The 25,573-nt window shown below is 46.2% G+C and overlaps 1 protein-coding gene across 1 annotated transcript; it reads right to left on the bottom strand.

The window, feature by feature from the left end:
* Positions 1–106: 106 nt before the first annotated feature.
* On the bottom strand, positions 107–25,185 carry snx8a (sorting nexin 8a). Its single transcript, XM_068003676.1, has 13 exons — positions 24,856–25,185; positions 19,076–19,203; positions 16,562–16,691; positions 13,871–14,058; positions 12,589–12,706; positions 11,029–11,150; positions 9,834–9,914; positions 7,859–8,019; positions 5,939–6,071; positions 5,047–5,115; positions 4,458–4,607; positions 2,991–3,140; positions 107–2,561 (listed from the first exon to the last, which is right to left on the bottom strand). Exons 1-13 carry the CDS (start codon positions 24,875–24,877, stop codon positions 2,436–2,438), a joined length of 1,578 nt encoding a protein of 525 aa, XP_067859777.1. The 5' UTR covers positions 24,878–25,185; the 3' UTR covers positions 107–2,435.
* Between the last annotated feature and the right edge of the window lie 388 nt (positions 25,186–25,573).

A 25,573-nucleotide genomic window follows, 5' to 3' on the forward strand; every position in this document is an offset into this window, starting at 1 on the left:
TAATTAATTACAGTAGTGACTACACTTCAAAAGTATTTAATTGGCTGTGAAGTGCTTTGGGATGCCCTGCGGTCATAATGCAAGTCTTGCTTTCAAATGTACGGCTGAAGCTTGTAAAATGTGAACACGGAGGGGCTAAAACTTTTCCAATCCCAAGGGCTCCTTCACCGACACCACTCGTCCCAACCCCCAAGGTCTGCTCACTTCTCAATGATTGGCATCACCGTTTCTCCCTCCCCTCGCTGCCAAAACACACCAAAAGGCGGAGAGTTTGAACAACCAGCCACAAACCGGAGCATAAAACACGTGAAATAGAGGCGATCGCTTACAGCATGGCAGAAGGCAAATTAATTTATTTATTTTTCTGCAAAGGGTTGAAAGGAAATTGTCCCTCGTGATTCAGGTCACCTCAGCCAGTTAGTTAGTAGCTTGTACACAGTTTGAAATGCAATAACTAGCCCCCGGTCAGTTATTGCATTTCAAACCCAGAAAATGATGGAAATACACAACAATCTGTGGAGACTGGTTAACATTCCGGATGGATCCTTTCTGGATTTGGTTGAAAGGTCTATACTTGAAACATTAACCCATCTTTTCTCTTTTAAAATGCTAAGGAACCCACTGTGTGTGTTTCCAGCACTTTGTTCTTATTATGTTTATACACCAGGATATCCCCGTTTTAAAAATCCTTCACATTATTTCAGGTTTTTTTTTAATAATCAAATGGCTTTCGACCAATTCCTACCGAAAATTCCTGAAATGTATCAAAAAAAGAACGGGTTGAAGTTCCATGTATATATTGGAATTTCCCCATCATGCTTTCAAGGGCCAGTACATCAGCCTCTGTCCAAGACCCTCGGGGGTGGGGGGGGTGCTAAAGGTATTTCAGATATGTGACTGTTCAAAAGCTGAGCATCCTGCCTTCAGCACTGTCGTGGAAATCTATATGCAGAGTTTCAAAAAAAAAAGCTGCAACTCCAATTTGGCAAGGAACGCTGTACAATTACTTAGAGTCCGCAGCCAACAATTTAACCCTAACCCGACTCAGCAGAACCTCCTTGCAGTTAGAGGGAGGGACAAGAAATTAAGCTAAATGTTGCACTACAACACCACATGCTAACTAACACTCCAAGACTCTGCTCAAAAACATGATTAGAGACTTGCTTTTTTTTGTTGAACCTTTATAAAATTCATTAGACATGTGGTTCGATAGCTGATGTAACGGAGTGTTTCAATCAGAAGATTATTAAATGCATCCGCATGGAAACCAGTACTAGGGTACATCCAGTTCTGCTACCAGTACACCTTTAAATCCACGTTGGCTCTGGGTGCAACGAACTCCCCAGGCTGCACAGACTGCAGTTGGGAGCAAGACCTCCTATTGCAGAGAGTCAATTTTAAAACCAGGCTCCCGTCGGCTTCAAGTAAACCCAGAGTCAACACCCTTGCTTCCCATCTCTAATCAGATTCCTCAGCTTTATTTACTGGTTTGAGGAGGATTGAAAAGGGATGGAACAAACTTTTTTTAAAAAGCAAGCAATGAGACCGGCTCTGTCTTATCACAGCCCCAAAGAGACTCGAACATTTGCTGTGAACAGACCGTCCCATCAGGTCTACGGAATCAAGTGTCACCTGGTCCCCCAAGGTTAGAACCACGCCCAGAGAGGTGGCCGCAATCAACCCGCATCCACACCACAGCTGCTCGAGCAGAACAAACTAGACAGAATAATGTAATCGCTCCCATTATCCACAACTGCAACCTCATCAAGCAGTTGGATATCATAAACCACAAATCCTTAGCACTCCACAACTATTCTCCAAAGCGGAATTTACAGTCTTGTAATCACTGCGGAGTAATTTAAAAAAAAATATCACTTTTTAATAACAAAGCTGACATCCGCACCCAAGGGAGAAACAACCGTGTTATAATCGTTGCAAGATTATTGAGTGATAACCTGCAGCCAATGACCAGGACGCAAGTTAGAATACACCAGCTCAGTGTAATTTGGATTCCATCCCCACTTTGACAGGAGGAGGTATCCCCACAGCTGTTTCTCCCCTGATTCAAGAGCACCGATCTAAACTTTCACTTAAATCAAACTAAGACAACTGGCTGATTGTTTCAATGCAGTTATGCTCCCAATTGCATCAAACTTTGATCATAAATCCACACTGCAACAGATTAACAGAGAGGGAAATGGCCATCTGGACAGCCCAACATCCCTGCACATAAGAGGCAGGCGATTCATCACAAACGGGCGGGCTTTCCAATCGCTAACCTTTGCATAGCCGAGTCTTTGGTAACCAATTTTAAACCAAACGGAGGATAACTCCCTTTTGTAGGGAACAATTCTGGAATGTTTTATGGAGGAGAGAAAAAATAAAAACCACTGATCTTCATCCTTGTCCATCGGAAACACGGGGAACGTCACAAGTCACTGCGGGAAAAAGGAGGTCGGACTCTGCCAATTCCCCGGCTGAGGGGACAGAGGGGGTGAGGGCATTCCGTTGGGCAGGAGGCCCCCCAGCTTCGGTTTTAAGTCATTCCACACTTCACTCATCTGGAGCGGGGGGAAAAAAAAAACACACACACATACAAGTCACAAGCCAGTAACAACCAATTCAACCAACAGTTCACAACAGTATCGAAGAGAATTCTAATCTACTGCAATGCCCCATGTCACTAAACATTACGGTGAAATAGGAAGATAGGAACCTCCAGGGCAACCAGCCATTTAGGTCTATTTTATATTTTAGAGGGAACTGACAAGCATGTCATAACAGTGTAGAAAGGATCGGACTGGGCTGCGATGCCCCTGCAATTGAATAGCCAAACACTCTTGTGCTGGCGCCTAAATGGTCACGCAGGCCAGGGCAGCTGGTGCCCGCGGAACTGCATTCCTTTCAAGAGGTCACGAGCCCTCAGGAGCAGGAGGGAGGGATTAGAACAAAATACAAAAAGTGACCCCTTGCAGCTGGACTAGCCGTACCTCTCTGTGCCCCTGGATCTGGGAATCGATGAAGGCAGTCAGCACGTGGGAGGTGATATGCAGGTAGATGTGGATGAGCTGAGTCTCCTGGTGCAGGCAAAACAGCGAGAAATAGTTGCGCAACTCCATGGTCAGGACTGTGTTCTCTTGCTGAAACACGAGATCGCAGTTAGGGACGACATCAACTGGAAAGGAACGCTGCGAGACTACAACAATAATCCGCCCTTGAAATAACTTTCCACCTCTTCCCCACACAATAAGATTTACCATCAGTTTCTGATGGGAGGGGGACACCATCTTATGGCATTTCCATCACTGGGCTGTTTTTAAAAAAGTATTTATGGCCTTAGCAACGACCACAGCTCCACAGAAAGGAAAGGCCAGCCAGGGGAGAGAACAGGAGAAACTTCACGCATTGTGGCATATCCTTCACCGTCCCCCAGTACTCAGGGCTTAGTTCTTCCGACAATTCCGAGATAATCCAACCAGTTCCTTTAAATGTCTCAATTTAACTCATTCTTTCCCAGGACTTCAAAACTGTAACTATCACCCCGCCAAATCTTTCCTTCAATCGACCTACAATGGCTCCGGGTCCGGCAATGGCTCGATTTTAAAAGTCTCATCCTTGTTTTCAAATCCCTCCACGGCCTCGCCCCTATCTCTGTAACCTCCCCCAACCCTACAATCCTCCAAGATCTCTGTGCTCCTCCAAATCTGGCCTCTTGCGCATCCCCGATTTTCATCACCACTGGCAGCCATGCCTTTAGCCGCCTAGGCCCGAAGCTCTGGAATTCCCCCCCTAACCTCTCTGTACTCCTTTAAGATACTCCTTAAAACCTACCTCCTTGACCAAGCTTTTGGACATAAGGATAATACCCCATGTGGCTCGGTGTCGAATTTTGTTTGATAATCGCTCCTGTGAAGCGCCTTGGGACGTTTTCCTATGTTAAAGGCGCTATATAAATGCAAGTTGTGGTTGTTTTAAAACCCCAGTTCAGCATCATCAACGACCAATACAAATTTACTTCCTAGGAGGACCCCTGAACTTTGGGGCCTCAGCCGACCTTGGGTTTCTCAATTTAAAAAAAAACAAAATCAGCTAATTTTGAACGCTCTCAAGGTCAAGGGCAGGCTCGGACTCTGAAAATTCTACTCTACATTCAAATTACTTCCTATTACACACCCTCCATGCTCACAATACCCAGCCCTCTCAGTGCAATCATTAAATCTTCAACTCATCCACGCCCTTCAAGATTACCACAAAGATCCCTTTTCTTTTAATCAGTTTCTCTACGACTAACCAACAACTCTCACCTCTTCATTTTGTCGGGTCCACCCTTAGTCCAACAGCCGGCCAATACTCACCGGCTAGGTTCACAATTTTGACAAGGTATTGGAGGGCGACACCCAACTCCTCTCAACAAGACTTGCCTCAGACAGCAAATGTGAAACAGACGCGCGCAGCACCTGTACAATTCGTGACTCGAGTTGCTCCACAGAAAGCTGCTCCTTGCTCTGCACGGTCACACTCATCATCTGCCGTTTCATGGAGCTGTATTTCTGCAACGCTCGCTGGTGCTCGTGGAGGACCCCTTTCTCATGACGCTCGCACAAGTCCTGAAAACAAGAGACGGACACAGGGACGTGGGTTACTGGCAAACACAGGAGGTTCAACTCAAACTTAGAAGGGGGCGATTAAAGCGCTATCATCAGTATCGTATTCCCACAACTGACCGAAAAAAATAAACAATTCTCATTTTGTCTGCACTGTCTCATCCTGCTGATACATCAGAACCTTCCTACTGCTAGCTGGTCAGACGGTCACCAATGCTAGGCCCAGCGGGGGCAACTGCCACACGGAATAAGGTTTAGTACGATGGCGAAAAAAAAATTAAAACTACAAATCCTGGAAACATACAATTGGTCAGTCCGGGTGTAACCAGTGGTCAGAATTCGACGGCTTAGATCTGAAACATTAACAGCCTCCTGTTTACAGATGCTGGCTGACCCGTTAGGAATACAAGCCTCAAATACAACTCACATTGGTATCACTTACCTTGTAGGATTGCAATAAATCAAGGAAGAGGTTGAGTTTTTCCACTACTTCCTCTTCCTCTCGCTTACCCTGTTCAAGGAATGGAAGCAAATTAAAGAACTGTGCAACATATTTCTGCAATCCAAGTTAATTTGTCTGTTCATCGGTGTCCCTGATCCACTCTTCACCCATGGCTGATTTGCCACCATGGTCCTGGCCATGTCACTCTTAATATGGCCACTAGCAGGGTTACAAGAGTTGCCCTCAATTTTATATATAAAAAGTCACACCAGCAGCTGGGTCTAGTACAGGGGCACTCTATTTAGTCAAAGGACCTCCAGTCAGGCTGTAACTGACCCTTGGGTACAAGTTCCCAAATACAAAATTGCACTCTGTAATATTAATACTACCGGTGTCAGCTGCGACTCAGTGGGCAGCACTCTCGCCTCTGGGTCAGAAGGTCTTGGGTTAAAGTCCCACTCCAGAGACTTGAGCACATAATCTAGGCTGACACTCCCAGTGCAGTACTGAGGGAGCGGTGCACTGTCGGAGGTGCCGTCTTTCGGATGAGACATTATACCAGAGGTCCCGTCTGCCCCCTCAGGTGGACGTAAAAGATCCCGTAGCCCTATTTCAAAGAAGAGCAGAGGAGCTCTTCCCGGTGTCCTGGCCAATATTTAACCCTCAACCAACATCACAAATAGATCAGATCACTGTTTGTGGGATCTTGCTGTGCAACAACTGATTGCTGCATTTTCCACATTACAAAAGTGACTACACTTTAAAAGTACTTCATTGGTTGTAAAGCAATTTGGGACATCCTGAGGTTGTGAAAGGCGCTATAGAAATGCAAGTTTGTTCTTTCTTGTTGTCCAGTGGCGTTCAGAAGTATTTAATTATTTCCTGGACCTACCTGCTGTGCAGCTTTATCGGCAAGTACTGCAAACTCCACGGATAAACCTTTAAGGGCTTGTTTAAGGGAGCCCCATGTGTTGCTCGCTGCCGACACCCATGTCGGAATCGGTGTCGTGTCGGAGCCCAGGGTACTGAGACACAGGAAAGGGTGAAACAAAACTTAAAGTTACAGGAGTTCGGAGAAACGCATTACAAAAACACCATCCCGACTTGGAAATATATCGGCTATTTCTTCATCGTCGCTGGGACAAAATTCCTGGAACTCCCCATGTAACATCACTGTGGGAGCACCTCACCGCACGGACTGCAGCGGTTCAAGAAGGCAGCTCACAACCACCTTCTTAAGAGCAACTAGGGATGGGCAATAAATGCCGGCCTTGCCAGCGACGCCCACATCCCGAGAATGAATATTGTTTTTAAAACTGTAGGAGTCACGTATATGACTTTCAAAATAGACATCAACTCGTGGTAAACTGTGTATTGAACAGTGACTACACTTCGAAACTACTTCACTGGATGTAAAGCGCTTTGGGACATCCTGAAAGGCTCTATATAAATGCAAATCCTTTCTTTTTATTTTAATAGTGGCAAAAGCAGGTTAAACTTTTAAGACAATTGGACCGTGTCTGCCATTTTAAAACCAGTGCATGCAATCCCATTTTTCTCTGCTTCAAATCAGCCCCCTTCAGCCTACAGAAGATTCACGTTCCATCAGCACAAACATTTCCTTCCTGTGCTGTGCCAGACCCATTTCTCTGCTCACTTCAGCATGGCCCCCGAGCTTCTCCTGGGGAAAGGGGAGGGGGGTGGGGTGGGCTGCTATTTTGAGTCTTGTTCAGCCGCTGACCCTGCAACTTACAGCTCTCCACAAACCCACTGCCTTCACCTCCTCCAGCGAAGACAAGCAATTGCAGCTGTTTCCAATCACACAGCTTGGCGAGAAACTTCCTTTCTATTCTCCCCCCCCCCCCCCCCCCCCCACCTCCCCTCTCTGGGCCGCTCTTTCTTGGCCCGTTGTGTTGCCACAATCAATCACTGCTCAGGCCTCTGAAATCTGATAGATGAACTACTGCTCACTCCTTCACTGAATGCAGCTCTTGTGGGTTTGACCAGGACTTCCTGTTTTCCTCCTTAAGTAATAAGGCAATGGCAATCACAGCTTGCACTGTACCCCTCTTAAAACCTGGCTGGGCCAATAGCTGCCAAAGTAATATGATAACTAAGAACAAACTTCTATTATACAAGTCCATGCCTTCAACAAGTTTTCAACACTTCGCTTTCTGCCAAACATGCAAGACCCCCACCCCGCCCCCGATATATCCCAAGCAAGTTGACCCCATTTTCTTCTGTAGGTTTTCCTCCTTCATTGTCTGACCTGACTTTTCAACTGAGGAGGCAGGGCTGCTCCATGTGATCCCCAGAACCAGCCACCCAGGCTCAACTCTCCTCTCACTCTGAGGGGAGATGCATCACATCTCTCTGCTCCACATGGATGGGAACGGAGTGCAGCAGGTTTCGAACTTGTGCCCACCAGCACTCAGTGGCGAGAGTTAGTGCAACGCTACCCGCCACTGATTAACCCTTCAACAGAAAAGAGAGAGAGGAGAGCAGTGACGAGAGAGGGAGAGGGGAAAATGTGTATTTGAGTCCACAATGAGCTCCCAGATGTCTGCCCAATGAATAGAAGGGAAAGGGATTTTTTAAAAAAGCATCGCTCCCCTCCCCAGAGACATTTAAAGCTGCAGGGTCTCAGCAGCGGATTGCCTGCCCACCTTCCTGCGTGACGCAGGACTGGAGAGGGCAACAAGGGCAGGTTTAAAACAAAAATCGCTGAACCACCCACAGAGCCACGTCACGGCAACAGGCAGAAAGAACGCGACGTAACCATGGGCCCGTCGCAGAAAGTCTCAACACTTGCCTCAACTCCTTTCCAAACAACAGGAGGTCGGTGGCATTCTCGGCAGACCTGTAGGCCATTCTCTCCGCCCGGTCCCTCAGCTTATGGAAGCTGTTATAAATGTTTCGGATCAGCTCACGGCTGGCACCAAATTGAGCCTGGATATCGGGAGGAAGAAGTTCCTGCATTTTGTTTGGGAGGAGAGAGAGGGGAAAAAGAGAGGTTTACGTAGACAATTGAACTCACGGAATTAACGTACCAATAAAACTTGTTTTTCCTTCAATTAAATAATTTAAAGCTGGGCACTCCCTTCAATGAAAGATGCAATTACAGAACATTAGACGGACTTTATAATGTAGGATAATAAACACCAGGCTTGGACAAAAGTCCTTCCAGTCTACTTCAACTCACATTGCCACAATATCAGCACTACCTATTCACCTCCCTATCTCTGTAACCTCCTCCAGCCCTACAACCCTCCTCCAATTCTGGCCTCTTGTGCATCCCCAGTTTCCTTCACTCCACATTGGCGGCAGTGCATTCAGCTGTCTCGGCCCTAAGCTCTGGATTTCCCTCCCTAAACATCTCCGCCTCTCTACCTCTTTCTCCTCCTTTAAGTTGCTCCTTAAAACCTACTTCTTTGACCAACTTTTGGTCTCCAGTCCTAATATTTCTTTATGTGGCTCAATGTCAAATTTTGTCTGATAACACTCCTGTCAAGTGCCTTAGGACTTTTTACTACATTAAAAGGCGCTATATAAATGCTTGTTGTTGTTGTGTCAGAAGGTTGTGGGTTCAAATCTCACTTGAGACTTGAGTACATAATCTAGGCTGACACTCCAGTGTAGTACTACGGGAGTGCTGCAGTGTCAGAGGTGCTGTCTTTTGGATGAGATGTTAAACCAAGGTCCTGTCTGCCCTATCAGGTGGATGTAAAAGATCCCACAGCACTACTTCGAAGAAGAGCAGGGGAATTCTCCCAAATGTACTGGCCAATATTTATCCCTCAACCAACACCTAAAACAGATGATCTGGAAATCACAGAATAACAGAAATCTGGAACTCTCTTCCCCCAGTGGATGCTAGGACAATTGGAGCTTTCAAGGCTGAGCTAGATAGATTTTTGTTGGGTAAGGGTAAGGAGGGATATAGAGCAAAGGCGGGTAAATGGAGTGGAGGTCCAGATCAGCCATGGTCTAATTGAATAGCGGAGCAGGCTCGAGGGACTGAATGCCCTCCTCTTGTTCCTAATGTTCCAACTGACCAGCCTTATAATTCAAAATCAGAATGTAGATCCTTTCATGTTGTGCATTAAGCTTCTTGTATGACACCCTTGATTCAATGACCACAAATTGCTCCCCTACTAGTGAGGGACCTGTAACCTGGCTGCATATAGCGACACCACTATTCCCGACCGGAATGAAGATGATTGGGTAATTCCCCCATCAATCACGCCTGGAGTCCGCACTGCCGTAAGTGACTGGGATTGATTTTACACACGTAATTAATATTATGTAACTATCCTCCACTCTTCATTTTGCTGGAGAAATAACTCTGCTTTTATCGGGAGACTTTGCTGCAGTTTCGGTCACGAGTTCTGCTTGCTGTTGTTCATAGAGATTCTTTTTAAATAGACTCTATTTGCTGAGTAAATCGACTGTTTGCTGTAAGTCCTGCATTAACTCCCGCCCTGCCTCCAACTCAATTAGCTGAGTGTGCAGCACATTGGCTGATACAGTGGTGTGATCAGACACTTGTAACCAACAGTACTCTGTCTTAATGTTGTAGAGCTCCAGGATGCTCTCTGCAGACAACCCAAGTTTGGAAGGACGTGATCTATAATTATACTTTTGGATACTTTGCAAGTAGATGTAATATGAAGATATCACCATTACTCTTCACTGAAACCCTTGTGACAACATTGCTAGTACTCCACATGTCGCTGGGTTAGCCAGGGAAACATTTACACCTACAACAGCAGAGCTCCAATCGTTACCTTGGCTGTTGTTGCTATTCCACACGTCATAAATTCATCACCCACTCCTCGGAACGATTCCCGAATCTTATTCTGAACTTCCTTGTAAAAGAAAACCATAAAAATGGGAAAATCTTTAAAAGCCCATTGCAAGGAGAGGGTTAATTAGCATTTTTTTTTAAAAATTCGCTCTTGGGATGTCTCTGGCAAGGGCAGCATTTGTTGCCCATACAGAGTTGACTGAAGGTGATAGTGGGCCGCCTTCTTGAACCGCTGCAGTCCATGTGGTGTGTAGCAGTTTCGTACAACTGAGCGGTTTGCTAGGACACTGCAGAGGGCAGTTAAAGATCAATCACATTGGTGTGGGACTGGAGTCACATACAGGCCAGACTGGGTAAGGACGGCAGATTTCATTCCCTAAAGGACATTAGAAATGCCAAGATAGGAAACTGTTTATTAAAATGAAAACAACACTCGGAAATATCTAGTCATCAACTCAAATTAATGAATGAAGCGTCATGTAGTAACACACTCAGAGGTTATTCTTAATGTTGGTCACACGAACCTGGGCGAAATGACCATTTGATTAATGTTAATCTCAGCGTGCCCACTGTGGGGAAGAGCATGGCGCGGGGGGGGGGGGGGGGGGGATATTCTAATTTTAGGCAATTCTGTTTTGTAGTCATCCCGAACTTTTCACTACAATTACTGAGCGGAGGTGTCAAGATGTTACGAAACACTTGTGCTTTTCTTCAAAGGAGCATCAATAGCAGCTCCAGCAGATTTGCCCCCCTCTCAGGTCCTCCCCGGGCCACACGCACCTCTGGCCTGGTGAGGACTCCCGAGCTGGATTTTCCTTGCTGCGCCCCCCCACCCAACCATCCCCAGCAGGGAACCGACTAGCCTGAGCAACAAAAAGCTCAGCCGAGATCAGCGACTCAGCAGTGAAGGGATGGGTGGCAGAAGAAATCAATCCTACACTCCATCACCACTCTGTACTGTGCACTGCTCCCTCGACAGTCTACCCAGGAACCGTTGCGCACTGCTCCCTCGACAGTCTACCCAGGAACCGTTGCGCACTGCTCCCTCGACAGTCTACCCAGGAACTGTTGCACACTGTTCCTTCAATGGTCTAGACAGACACTTCCAGGAACCGTTCTCGCTCGAGAAATGGTGAATAGCCAATGATGGCGCCGTTGTTCTGCTCAATACTCACCGGGCCGCTGAAGCACAGGAAGACCTGCAGAAGTTCATCTTCAGAGAAGAATGGGTGACGAGCCACCAGGTTAACGAAACGCTTCAGAGCTCGTCGCCGAGACTCAATAAATTCACGGTCAGCTGGGAAGAGGAAAATTCAAAACAGTTCAACGTCCTCGCAAGGCACAGTAAACACAAAGCAACGGCAGCCACGTTATTAAAAACTCCAGCAATTAAGATTTTTTTTATTTTAAAACCCTCTTACAAAGCAGCAGGTTCGGAGAGGAGGGCACGGTGGATACGAATGAACACAAAGACTCATTGGCCTCATACTCTGAGCTTAGCCACAGTTCTGCGTCCACGACTCCCCATCTCTATGGCCTCTACTGTAGGCCAGAAGAGAAGCAAAGCTTTCATACTTGGGGGTGGGAGATTAAAAAAAAACAAGGGAGAGGGAGCAGGACTTGAATCCAAGGACGTTGATGCAATGCTCCACGGCAAGCAGTGTTTCCAGGAACCAGTTGTTCAATGCCAGCAAGAATTTGTACAGGGTATCCGCATAGAGATTGCTCAACAATTATGCTTTTGCCACCAGGCTTAAGATGCAAATTTAATTAAATACTACATTGCATTCAAAGCCAAAAAAAGAGACAGTGAATAAATTATTCAGCTACAACTCTCTCAAGCAGAAGGCTGTAACTAAGTGGAATTGTCCAACCAAGGAGGCAGTGGAAGCAAAGGATGTTACATACGAACATTAAACAGGCAGGAAAAGACCAGCTGCTCCATCAAGCCTGTCCCACATTCATGATGCCTTGAGTATCATGACTAGACACTTCCTCTCTCCCTTGTGGGAAAAGAGGGGAAATCTGGAATACTCCTCTCCTGACAAATGTTACAAGGGTGATTGATATATTTTTCCACACACAGGATTATTGAAGACTAAGTGGAAAATGTGTGATCTTTGGGGCCAGTAGGATGGATGGAGATGGTCATTCCCAGGTCCTGTACAATCTTGTGCTCCTAAGTGGGTCATATTGGGGTGGAGGGGAGTGAAGAGAGAGGGGACAAGATAGTGTAGGTACGTCTAGTGACACTTCATTGTAACCATGGTCTCCTAGAGTTTGCTTGAATTGCTTGGGGAACTCGGGAACAAGTTCCCAAAGTTTTTCCAGAAACGGGCTATAGGGTTTTGCCTCCCTCGGGAGACATCGTCCCCAGCAACCGGTGAGGACAATAATAACCCAACACTTTGCCTGGAATGTGTAATGCGATCCAGTCAGGCTGAAGTCCCACAGCACATCACTGAAGTTTTCTACGTAGCTACATTGCTTCCCGCACGCCTGCATTGTGCTCTCAGGCTGCGCTTCGCTCTTTTGGACGGCCCGCCTCGTGCACCTCCTCGAAAACAGGAAGTTCTCATTCCCTGTCGCTATTCACTCTGTTTTTTTGTTTGTGTGGTGTTGCTCCGATCTACAGGCTGAACATTAACGAGTCTCCTTCAAAAACTAGGAAGGCTCCTAGTTTCCAAAGACGCACGGCCCAATTACATTACCACTTCGCCATGTCGAACTTTTACCTCTTAGCATTCTCTTTGGCGGCAAAGCCGGCACCATCCGATACGGGAACCGCTGGAGCAATACCTCGTGAAATACCACAAAATCGTTGTACCTTCGGTAAACCGAGGACTTGAAACGCTGAAAGGAAAATGCAGTGAGATTGGAATTTTCTTAATTATGTTCCTTCGTTCCCTTCTCCTCTTACCTCGTTCATACCCCCCCCACCACAACCTTTCTAAAAAGGTGACAAATCACACTGGGGTCCAATTACACCTTCACCCGGCAGTCCAGCCACACGTCAGGCGGCTATTTGACCGTGGGATGCAGTGCGTTGTCATGGCTAAGCCAGGTTCTCTTCTCATCTGACCTCCACTTGTCACCAGGAACAGGAGTAGGCCATTCGGCCCCTCAAGCCTATTCCCCATTCTATTGGATCACTGCCGCTCTGCACCTCAAACTCCATTTACCCGCCTTTGACACATATCCCTTGATCGATGGATAGGATCAGCTCATTAGCATGGGGGGGGGGGGTGGGGGGCGGCGGTGGTTGGAGCTGGCCATTTGAGGTGTCAGCATACACGGCAGGCAATTGATTCCCTCCCTCCCTGTAGCACTCCAGCTCAGACACCTGCAGGGCCATACCGATCCGCTGGTGCGGTGTGCACATACAGCAGCGCTGCATGTCCATGATATCCACCTCCACCTCCACCTCCACCTCCACCTCCACCTCCACCTCCACCTCCACCTCCACCTCCACAACAGTAACTTGCATTTATATGGCGCCTTTAACGTAGCAAAACGTCCCAAGGCGCTTCACAGGAGCGTAATCAAACAAAATTTGATACCAAGTTACATAAGGAGATATTAGGACAGGTGACCAAAAGCTTGGTCAAAGACATAGTTTTAAGGAGCGTCTTAAGTAAGGAGGAGAGACAGATGGGTAGGCGGAGAGGTTTAGGGAGGGAATTTCAGAGATTAGGGCCGAGGCAGCTGAAGGCACGGCCGCCAATGGTACAGCAATTAAAATAGTCGATGCCCAAGGAGCCAGAAATGGAGGAGCGCAGAGATCTCGGACCGTTGTAGAGCTAGAGAAGGTTAGAGAGATAGGGAGGGGACGAGGCCATGGAGGGATTTGAACAGGACGACAAGAATTTTAAAATCAAAATTGGTGGACCGGAAGCCAATGTAGGTCAGTGAGCACAGGGGTGAAGCTTAAAGACCGAAGGAAGGAATGAAAGACCAAGGACACTCCAGAACACCAACAGAAGACCAATGACAGATCGAACCCTTGGCCAAACTTACCTGGCTGGAAACTTCATATTCCACGTGTTTTAGGAACAGACCCTTCTTCTCAGGAATTAGTTCCACCTGCACCGTGTCGATATGCATCAGCTCTCGCAGAGTCTTTGACAGGAGGATAGGATTCCCCTGAGCCTGCATTCGGATCGACTCCAGCTGGCCCGGATCACCCAGCTGAGGCTTCGGATACTCTTGGGAAGAAGCAGCTCGTTATAAAATAGCACAGGGAAAACCAACCGCCCCCACAGACCAGCACCCACACTAGCTTCCCCGCTTCAGCCACAAAAGGCCACTTTTGCACAGGTCCCTATAAGCTACTAGAGTCACTCAGCACACAATGGATAAAAGACCACTCATTCCCATCTAATATTGTATTTCTCTGCAATTATCGCGTACGATAAACTTATTCTCTTCCCCCCTCCCCCACTCTAAGTTTCTCCTAATGAAAAGCTTGGCTCCACCATTGGTGGCCGCGCCTTCAGCGATCTAGGCCCTAAGCTCTGGAATTACCTCCCTAAATCTCTGCGACTCTCTACTTTTCCTTTAAGACACTCCTTAAAACCTACCTCTATGACTAAGTTTTTGGTTGCCTGTCCTAATATCTCCTTATGTGGCTCGGTGTCAAATTTTGTTTGATAATCGCTCCTATAAAGCCCCTTGGGATGTTTTACTATATGTGTTAGCCGTGGCTCAGTGGGCAGCACTCGCGCCTCAGAGTCAGAAGGTTGTGGGTTCAAGTCCCACTCCAGAGACTTAAGCATATGGTCCAGGCTGACACTTCCAGTGCTGTACACTGTACAGAGCGGACTTAAAAGATCCCATGGCACAATTTCAAAGAATAGCAGGGGAGTCCTGGCCGATATTTATCTCTTGACCAACACCTAAAACAGATTATCTGGTCATGATCACATTGCTGTTTGTGGGACATTGCTGTGCACAAATTGGCGGCCACATTACAACAATGACTACACTTCAAAAGTACTTCATTGTCTGTAAAGCAATTTGGGACATCCTGAGGTTGTAAATGGCTCTATATGAATGCAAGTTCTTTTTCTTTAGCCTCTCTGCAGTCATTGTTGGCTTTGAACAGGTTCCGATAAGCTCCTGGAGTCAAACAGCACACAATGGATAAAAGACCATTCACTCCCATCTGATACTGTATTTCTCCACAGTTATCATGTACAACAAACTTATTCTCCACCCCCCCCACCCCCATACCACCAAGTTTTCTCCTACTGTAGGTGCCTCAAGTACTAGCAGCCCTCTGGCACCTCACCCTAGGTCTACAGGGCTATGCGGCTACATAGGGCATCACAGCAGAGCTCGATCCTGCCCACCAGCACCCACGGTCTGTCGGAGCAGCAAATATCTTCAACCACTGACCTGACGCGGGCCAGAGGAGTGGATATTAATTTACCATCACCACATGGAACAGCAGCCATATAAACAATGTGCTCATCTTATACAAAGAGCATCGTACTCTCCTACTATGCACGTACCACGGGCGGATCAGCGATTTGATGTATGCGGAGTGTACGCAGCTCGTATGATCAGTTGCTGGAAAGTAGAGAATAGAATCATACAGCACAGAAGGCTGCCATTTAGCCCATCGTGCCTGTGCCAGCTCTTTGTAACAGCTATCCAATTAGTCCCACTCCCCCTGTTCTTTCCCCATACCCCTGCAAATATTTCCTTTTCAAGTATTCATCCAATTCCCTTTTGAAAGTTACTATTGAATCTGCTTCCAACACCTTTTCAGGCAGTGCATTCCAGATCACGTAGAAAAAATTCTCCTCATCTCCCCCTCTGATTATAGGGCTTTTTTCAGTCAGGGATTAATTTTAACATTCATCTTCCCCAAAATACTATAAAAAGCTGTGTTTCCGCCTTCTATTTAAATGAGTTATTTAAAAGGAGGTTCTCTGCTGCTTGCAGATCAGTAGCTCAGATACCTCAAGCTGATGAGCTAAAGTTCTGATCGGAACCGAGACATTGCCAGTTCCCTTGCTGATAATCGTGAATATTTTGAACCTGTTGAGAGTGGCGGTGAAGCCTCTACAATTAGCCCCAGCACCCCCTCCCCTCCCTATGGATTTGGGGCAAGAAACAGCCAGCCCTGCAAATTTCTCCTTTTGACACTATAAAACGTCTCAAACATGCACAAGCGGGCACCAATGCCAAAAAGGGGCGAGACGCAAATTTGCTTTGCCTTGGAATTCCTGATTCCCAGCTTCATTACTGCAATGGGACTTGGAAGTCTTCACCAGGATACACTCTCTCTCGCCTCCTAGTGGCAGTTACTTGGGGAGCAGATCACTGGCCCTGCGCTATGCAGGAAGTACAAGATCTGGAGAGGAAGGTTGGAGAGCACCAAAAAGGTAAGACTAGTAAAATTAGAGGATGTGTGCAAAAAAAGACAGCGCAGGGATTTACATTTACACCAAAAGAAAATCTGGAATTGCAACCTGCATCCTCTCTGCAGTCACTCTAGAATTCTACCTAACAGCACTGTGGGAGTACCTTCACCATACGGACTGCAGCAGGTTCAAGAGGTTAGCCCACCACCACCTTCTCAAGGGGGCAACCAGGGAAGGGCAATAAATGCCAGCCTTGCCAGCGACCCCCACATCCCGAGAATTTAATTTTTTTTTTAAATTAGGAAATGTTGAATGCACAACTTTGCACTCACCGTACCTTGCGTGACGTTCTCCAGCAGTTTGGCTGAAGGCTGCTTCCCCTGCTGAGCCAGAGCGATCAGCACCAGAGCCCTGTACAGGGCCGACTTTGTGATGGGCTCCTCCTTGGATTCTACAATCTCAGCAATCTGGAACCATAGCATACAGAAGTAGTCACTCACTGTAGAACACAGCAGTCAATACGGGGTCTAATCCTTTCCCCTCATCCACCCACCAACAAAAAAAAACTTTCCCTTTAATTTAAACAGCAGAATTTATGTGCATTAGATTTTTTTCCGGGATGAGGGGGGTGTGGAGGACAAGTAAATCTCTTGTGCTCATTAAGCTGAGGCGTCAATGTTGGGGAGTGCCAACAAACACACCCATGGTCATGTAAAGCCACAGGTGTTTGTGGGAGCTTGCTGTGCACAAATTGGCTGCCGCGTTTCCTATATTACAACAGTGACTACATTTGAGAAAGTACCTCATTAGCTGAAAAGCACTTTGGGACGTCGTGAGGTCGTAAAAGGCAGTTTATAAATGCAAGTTCTTTCTTCACTGGTGCTCTACCAGCATTTTACAGATTCCCTTTAAATGCACAACGCAGACTTCCCGATGGATCAGCCAGTCATAGGATCATAGAATGATACAGCACAGGAGGCTATTCAGCCCATTGTGCCCTTGCCAGCTCTTTGAAAGAGCTATCCAATTAGTCCCATTCCCCTGCACTTTCCCCATAGCCCTACAATTTTTTCCCCTGCAAGTATTTATCCAATTCCCTTTTGAAAGTTACTACTGAATCTACTTCCAGCACCCTTTCAGGCAGTGCATTCCAGATAATAACTCGCGACGTAATAATACACCATTCACGTAAATAAAGGGGCAGCTTTCACCCACTTTTGTTTCAGAATTATTGCACAGTATTTTGTGTATAGACTAGTTGCATAAACTAGGCAGTGGTCATATTTATGCACAGTTCTCACTAGCTGTATCATTTTCCTGGAATCGACAATCACTCAACACTTGGTATCAGCTGTGGCTCAGTGGATAGCACTCTCACCCGAGTCAGAAGATTGTGGGTTCAAGCCCCACTCCAGGACGTGAGCACATAATCTAGTCTTACATTTCAGTAAAGTACTGAGGAAGTGCTGCACTGTTGGAGGTGCCGTCTTTCAGAAGAGAGGCTAAACCGCCCCTATTACCTGTCTACCGGGGCTAAAAGGGTTAAATTATGAGGACAGGTTGCACAGACTAGGCTTGTATTCCCTCGAGTACAAAAGATTAAGGGTTGATCTGATTGAGTTTTTAAGATAGCAAAGGATTTGATAATGTAGACAGACAGAAACTATTTCTTCTGTTGGGAGGAGTCCAGAACAAGGGGGCATAACCTTAAAATTAGAGCTAGGCCATTCAGGGATGATGTCAGAAAGCACTTCACACAAAGGGGAGTGGAAATCTGGAAATCTCCCCCCACAAAAAAGCTGTGGATGCTGGGGGTAAAATGAAAATTTAAAAAAACTGAGCTTGATAGATTTTTTATTAGGCAAGGGTATTAAGGGTCACGGAACCAAGGCGAGTAGATGGAGTTAAGATACAGTTCAGCCGTGATCTAACTGAATGGCGGAACGGGCTCGAGGGGCTGAATGGCCTCCTCCTCTTCCTACTTGTACAGCCTATTCACCCTCCCACACCCACAGGCGACTATCAACGTGGTGGGATCTCAGAGTTTTCCCCCTGGCCACAGACATGAGTCTCCGTTTTGCTCGGCTCCTGGTCTAAACCCCACCGGCTTTGGGAGAACTGCAGCGTCGCCATAGAACAGCAGCTATCCTTCCTTAGGCGGCAACTCAAGCTTCTTAGTGGCCAAAGAGGACAACCCACTTTCAGCAATGGGGTCCTCGTGCCAGACAGAGGCACAGGCTAAACGGCGAAAGAAAAACACCACTCATGTAATGCCCAGTCCCTGATTAAATTCAGGAGAGAATATTTATTGCCCACTATCTGTCCCCAACACTCCCAGGAAGCATTATTTTATAAACCGTCTAAAGTCCCGGCAAGCAGCGAACGCCATTGAGAGGAGGGGAGAAAAGTTGCCAAAGAGAGAAAGTCAATGCAATAGTTTACTCACAATCACCTCTCCAGCTCTAAACAATGGCCTGTGTTATCTTTAAATGGTTTCCACAGGGAAAATCCTTCATGAAATATTTCTTGTGCTTCCTCCATCTCTCCAGTAAAAGTATTGCCAGGTGAGATATTCAAAAATACTGAATCAGTCCATAGGTTGCTGGTCAATATTTGAGTCCCCAGTCCTGTGGGTTAACCAGTCTGATCTAGATGCTAGACTGCAACTCATTCCACCACATAAAATGTTTTTAAAACACCCCCCAAAACAATCAATTGGTTTCCAACCTCCAACACTCCTAGGTATCCATTAACCATTTAAAACCCCTCAGTGCATTTCTGCTCTGAATCCAATATCCTTCATCAAACATCCCACCGTGTGTCAGCGCTTACTGGGGAGTTGCTGCATTACCTGGTTTTGTACAGCGGGGGTCAGCTCAGTCCTGTTCAACAGTTTGTGAAAGACACTTCTCCACACTCGGCCCTCCTGTTTACAGCAAATAGCTTCGTACACTTCTCTGTAATAGGGAGGCACATCACCTGCCACAAGGAAAAGGTTCAGAGGTCAGACGGATGAACTCAAGTCTTACACAGTAAACATCTCTAATCCGAGAGACAGAAGGAAGTTTCTACGTAAGGCCACTCCATGTGCACATAATCTAGGCTGACACGTGAAGTACTAAGGGAGTGCTGCACTGTCGGAGGTGCCATCTTTCGGATGAGATATCAAACCGAGGCCCCGTCTACCCTCTCGGGTGGATGTAAAAGATCGAAGAGGAGCAGGGGAGTTCTCCCCGGTGTTCTGGCCAATATTTATCCCTCAACTGACAAAAACAATTGATCTGGTCATTCATCTCATCGCTGTTTGTGGGATCTTGCTCTGCGCAAATTATCTGCTGCATTTCCCTACATTACAGCAGTGACTACACTTCAAGTGAAACACTTTTGGACGTTCTTCTTGTACCAATCCACCATGCTGAGCAATCATATCACAAGACTTACTGTATGGTCATTACTTGCTGTGTAAAACACTTCAGGACTGCAACACATTAAACCTACACTAAGTGCAGGCTTGAGATAGACTAAAATCTGACCCTTTGCACTTCAAAAACGTCAGATGTGCAAAAAAAATTGCCACAGAAGCAACTTCAATACTTCCAGCCATCACCAGTAAGAAATACTGGCAGACTGGTTGGACATTTTGCAATAAGGTTTAAGTACAGAGCAAAGGAGATACTTTTATGGCCACACTGTCTGGAGAGATTACAGAATTGCACATTTTTCAAGGCAAACAACCAATCTCCCCATAGAATTCTCATCCTTGTTTTCAAATCCCTCTGTGGCCTCACCTCTCCCTATCTCTGTAATCTCCTCCAGCCCTACAACCCTCCGAGATCTCCACGTTCCTCCAATTCTGGCCTCTTGTGCAACCCCTTCGCCTGACCATTGGCGGCCGTGCCTTCGGCTGCCTAGCCCCTAAGCTCTGGAATTCCCTCCCTAAACCTCTCTCTCCTCCTTTAAGACACTGCTTAAAACCTCTCTCTTTGACCAAGCTTTTGGTCACTTGTCCTAATATCTCCTTATGTGGCTCGGTGTCAATATTTGTTTGATAACACTCCTGTGAAGCGCCTTGGGTCATTTTACTACATTAAAGGTGCTATATAAATGCAAGCTGTTGTTATAGTTGATACTCTCAAGTACTTAAAATAAAACAGGGAGCTCTCCCTCCCCCAGTTCAGCTGAGCTACGCAAGCTAGGAAGGACTCGGGTTCAATCCTCGCTCTGCGTTGAGTTAGCTGGTCGCGGCAGGGGCAGCAACTGGGGGACACTGCACACCTGGGGAAGAATGAGCAACCGCACAAGGTACTGGAGGCTAGACAGTACTGGTGGGGGTGGGGGGGGGAAAAGAGAAGTGATTACATAAATTGGGCACATTCTCATTGGAAAAGAGGTTGAGATGTGATATGATTGCTGTTTTTAGGATTCTAAAGGGACTGGATAATGTAGACCACGACAAGCTGTTTTACCTTGTCCAGAACAGTAGGACCAGAGGACATGGGCTGGGCTTGAAGGGAGGATAAACTAATCTGCAGAAATATTATTTGTGAGCGAGTGGTCAATCTATGGAACAGACTCCCCAGAGTGACGGTGGACGCAGTTAGTATTGATTCATGCACATTAGATAGATTTTTTTTTAATGAAAATAAAAATTTGGGACATAGTAAATGAGTAATTTAAGACGTGACATGTGGTAAAGTAACATGCTTGGGAGGAACTGGTGACTTTAGACCTATGGTTCCCAAAGCTCTCCACCACTGGGGTTTTCCAAGTGTCATGTCTGGGTCTGTTGTAGACTAATTGATAGAGATTGATCGCTATAATTAGTCAATAACTCTATTATCATTGTATCATGCGACTGGCAGGATGGTAGAAGGTGAACTAGATGAACTTTGGTCTTAAAAACCATGTTCCTATACCCGGCCAGAGTCAACACCTTCACGACAGGAGGGAGGAAAAGCGGGAGAAAAAAGTGCAGCTGTGACATTAGCAGCCCTCATTGTTAATCTGAGGCACACCACACAATAGTGAAACCAGCTTTACAAAACAATTCCCATTACTTATACAGACATAAGGAACACTTAAATCCCACCAGCCATTTCCTTTTCATACATGTGCTAAACAAATGTTTCCTTACCAACCACACTGCAAGAATGAATATTGTCTAAACAATCCATCAATTTCTTTTTAAAAGCCACGAGTCACAACCATAAATATACAAAAAAGGTTTTTTTTGGCTGCAACAAAACGTTCGGGCAGTGCCCACAGCACCACTTCGGGCAGTGCCCACAGCACCACTTCGGGCAGTGCCCACAGCACCACTTCGGGCAGTGCCCACAGCACCACTTCGGGCAGTGCCCACAGCACCACTTCGGGCAGTGCCCACAGCACCACTTCGGGCAGTGCCCACAGCACCACTTCGGGCAGTGCCCACAGCACCACTTCGGGCAGTGCCCACAGCACCACTTCGGGCAGTGCCCACAGCACCACTTCGGGCAGTGCCCACAGCACCACTTCGGGCAGTGCCCACAGCACCACTTCGGGCAGTGCCCACAGCACCACTTCGGGCAGTGCCCACAGCACCACTTCGGGCAGTGCCCACAGCACCACTTCGGGCAGTGCCCACAGCACCACTTCGGGCAGTGCCCACAGCACCACTTCGGGCAGTGCCCTAATCTGCAGGAGACTGCCATGAAACAAAACTGCATTCCCGAAGTGTGATGGAAGTCAATGGCTTTACAGATAATAAATTGAATATATAGACAGATCATATAACAGCACTTAGACAACACATTTAGCATAGCAAAACATCCCATAGCATGTGGGGGGGGGGGGAAATGGAAGAAGAAAAAAAGAGGTAAGACATCAAGCACAATGCTTGTACCCAACTTCTAAGTATCTCTGTCATGCCTACAATTATCTGACCTCACCTTCTTTTAAAAAGGGAAAAAAATAACATCTTTTCAGGTAAGGAAAGAATATAACAATAAGACACGAGATGTAATGACAATTTTAAGAGTGACAGCAAATGTCAGCTTGGCTCAGTGGGTAGCACCCTCACCTCTGAGTCAGGCGGCCGTGGGTTCAAACCCCACTCCAGGACTTGAGCACAGAAATCTAGGCAGACACTCCCGAGGGAGTGCTGCACTGTCAGAGATGCTGTCTTTTGGATGAGAAGTTAAACCAAGGCCCTGTCTGCCCTCTCAGGTGGATGTAAAAGATCCCACTGCATGATTTGAAGAGTAAGGAATCTTACAACACCAGGTTATAGTCCAACAAATTTATTTTAAAATCACAAGCTTTCGGAGGTTATCCCCTTCGTCAGATGAATGAGTGAAAAGGTTCTCAAATCGCACATCTTATACTATGCTGGGACAGCATCACACCAATCAAAAGGTGTCGTTGTTATTCAAACAGGCCAGTCACGGAGAACAGCACGTCCCAGTACACTGGATATACATTGTGTCAATTACACAGGCAGGCAGAAAGAAACCCAAAATGGCAGAGAGAGAGAATATTAAAAAACATAATTTTTTTCCCCCTTTTTGCTGGTGGGGTTACGTGTAGCGTGACATGAACCCAAGATCCCGGTTGAGGCCGTCCTCATGGGTGCGGAACTTGGCTATCAACTTCTGCTCGACGATTTTGCGTTGTCGTGTCTCTCTTCGGGTAAGCGTTCTCCAAGGCGGCCTTCGAGACACACGACAACGCAAAATCGTCGAGCAGAAGTTGATAGCCAAGTTCCGCACCCATGAGGACGGCCTCAACCGGGATCTTGGGTTCATGTCACGCTACACGTAACCCCACCAGCAAAAAGGGGGAAAAAAATTATGTTTTTTAATATTCTCTCTCTCTCTCTCTGCCATTTTGGGTTTCTTTCTGCCTGCCTGTGTAATTGACACAATGTATATCCAGTGTACTGGGACGTGCTGTTCTCCGTGACTGGCCTGTTTGAATAACAACGACACCTTTTGATTGGTGTGATGCTGTCCCAGCATAGTATAAGATATGCGATTTGAGAACCTTTTCACTCATTCATCTGACGAAGGGGATAACCTCCGAAAGCTTGTGATTTTAAAATAAATTTGTTGGACTATAACCTGGTGTTGTAAGATTCCTTACATTTGTCCACCCCAGTCCATCACCGGCATCTCCACATCATGATTTGAAGAGGAGCAGGGAATTCTTCCAGTGTCTTTATCCCTCAAACAACATCTCTAAATCAGATTATCTGGTCACTTCATATCTCATCACTGGATGTAGGACCTTGCAGTGTGCAAATTGGCTGCTGCGTTTGACAGTTCAAAAAAGTTAATTAATTTGTCATGAGGAGGTTTGGGACATGAAAGACACGAAGCTTTCTTTCATTGCAACATGCAATGAACAGGAAATTTCAGCACTCAAGAGCGCCTCTTTAAAGCAATTTAAGGGAGTAAAATGCCATTAACTTTTTCTCCCTGTTCCAATAATATGATGAAATTAAAAGGAGACGTGTCCAGGCCAGCTTGAGAAAAAAGTCCTTTTAAGAAATTGCACATTGTTTAACACTTGTGAATGGGTCTATAAAAATAAGCTTGCACTACTGTATAAAAGCAGAACTGTGTGCACAAAATTGTGCAATAAGTCGTGCACAACTTAGTGTAAAAATGGCATAAATCCAAACACTCCACACAACTGCAAGTGGAGAAAATATATATAGAGATTCAAAAGCAAAATACTGCGGATGCTGGAAATCAGAAATAAAAACAGAAAATGCAGGAGAAGCTCAGCAAGTCAGGCAGCATCTGTGGAGAAGGAATTGACATCTTTTAACATCTTCCAGTTCTGACGAAAGTTCTTCGACCTGAAACGTTAACTCTGTTTCTTTCTCCACAGATGCTGCCTGACTTGCTGAGCTTCTCCAGCATTTTCTGCATATATGGAGATTGATTACTATGTTTAGTCAACCAGTCCATTATCGTTGTATTACGCGACTACCAGGATAGTAGAAAGCGAACTACATGAACCTTGGGTTTTTTTGGTCCAGTAATTCCTATGTTCCAATAATAGGTCTATAAACCGTGTTAAATGGTGTATAGGACACGTTATATAAGATGTAAATATAAAATGCACAAAGCGGACAGCGCAAAGCCCTCGGGAACAAGTTTCCTTTGGACAATTTTCTCACCTCGGGGTTTCGTGTAACTTTGTTGCCTTTTCAACACCGCTACTTTCTGGAGCCGCACCGACTGCCACGTTAATGGGAACTCCGGTCAATGGGGGAGTGATGGCGGGGATTACCCCCGGTTAGTAGGGGACTCCCAGCTCACTGGGGGGGGGGGGGAGGGAGAGTGCAGAGACCGTGGGTGGGGAGAGGAGGTGGGGGGACCCTTGGGTAGAAGTTGGGTCTCCAGCTCGAAGCCCGGCTCCTCACAGCCCCCTCCCTCCCTCCCTTCCCCTCCTCTCCTCTCCTCTCTCTCGGGTATTTTCATTCATCCCACAGCTCGGTGTAAAAGTGACTCCCCCCCCCCACCCCCGGCGGGAATGAGAGATTTTTTTCAGCACAAAACCCTCAACTTTAGTTCTTAAAAGTTAGGGAGGAAAATAAAAACTTTTTTTCTCCATGAAGAACAAACTTTTAATTTTCCCTCTTACCTTCATTAATCTCCCTCTCCATGTCCGAATCATGTGAGCTCCGGAGCTGCCATGTGATTTCCTCAATAATAAACAGAAGGAAAATAAATAAATATCTTTTTGAAATTCTTCCCCCTGTCCCCGGTTGAAACAACAAACTTATTTTTGAGATTTTGTAAAGTTTTTCTTCGATGAGCTTTTCATTATTTTAAAGACCCTGTGAAATATTTTCTTTTCTCTCTCTGCCGACGTTTTCACCTCCTCGATTTTTTTTGCCCGCAAAGTATCGGCCCCACGGCGCATGCGCCCCCTGCAGGTATCGCCTCCGATACCGATCAGCGAGATGGCGAGGAATCGATTGGCCCGCGCGGACCGACTGAAACCCGCGCGGAGTTGACACCGAACATGATCTTCGTGGGCGCGCCATGCATTTAACGTGACTTTATTGGGATTCTTTTGTTTTATAATTGTCCGGTTTGCAGTAATCGTTTCTTACTTTTATTAAATATCAACAGTTGATTTATAGTTCGCAGTTACTATTACATTTCTTATTAAATATTAAACAATTTATTTTACAATTGTAAACAATTTTACAACACCAAGTTATAGTCCAGCAATTTATTTTACAGTTAGTGACAGTTACTACTGCGTTTCAACTTTCTGCACCGAGTATTGAAGTAATCGTTTCAAAGTTTCCAAACTCAACAGGGTGTTTAATTTGTTGAATGCTACTTTTTTT

This window comes from Heptranchias perlo, chromosome 22 (genome assembly GCF_035084215.1).
Source record: "Heptranchias perlo isolate sHepPer1 chromosome 22, sHepPer1.hap1, whole genome shotgun sequence".
Lineage (NCBI taxonomy): Eukaryota > Metazoa > Chordata > Chondrichthyes > Hexanchiformes > Hexanchidae > Heptranchias > Heptranchias perlo.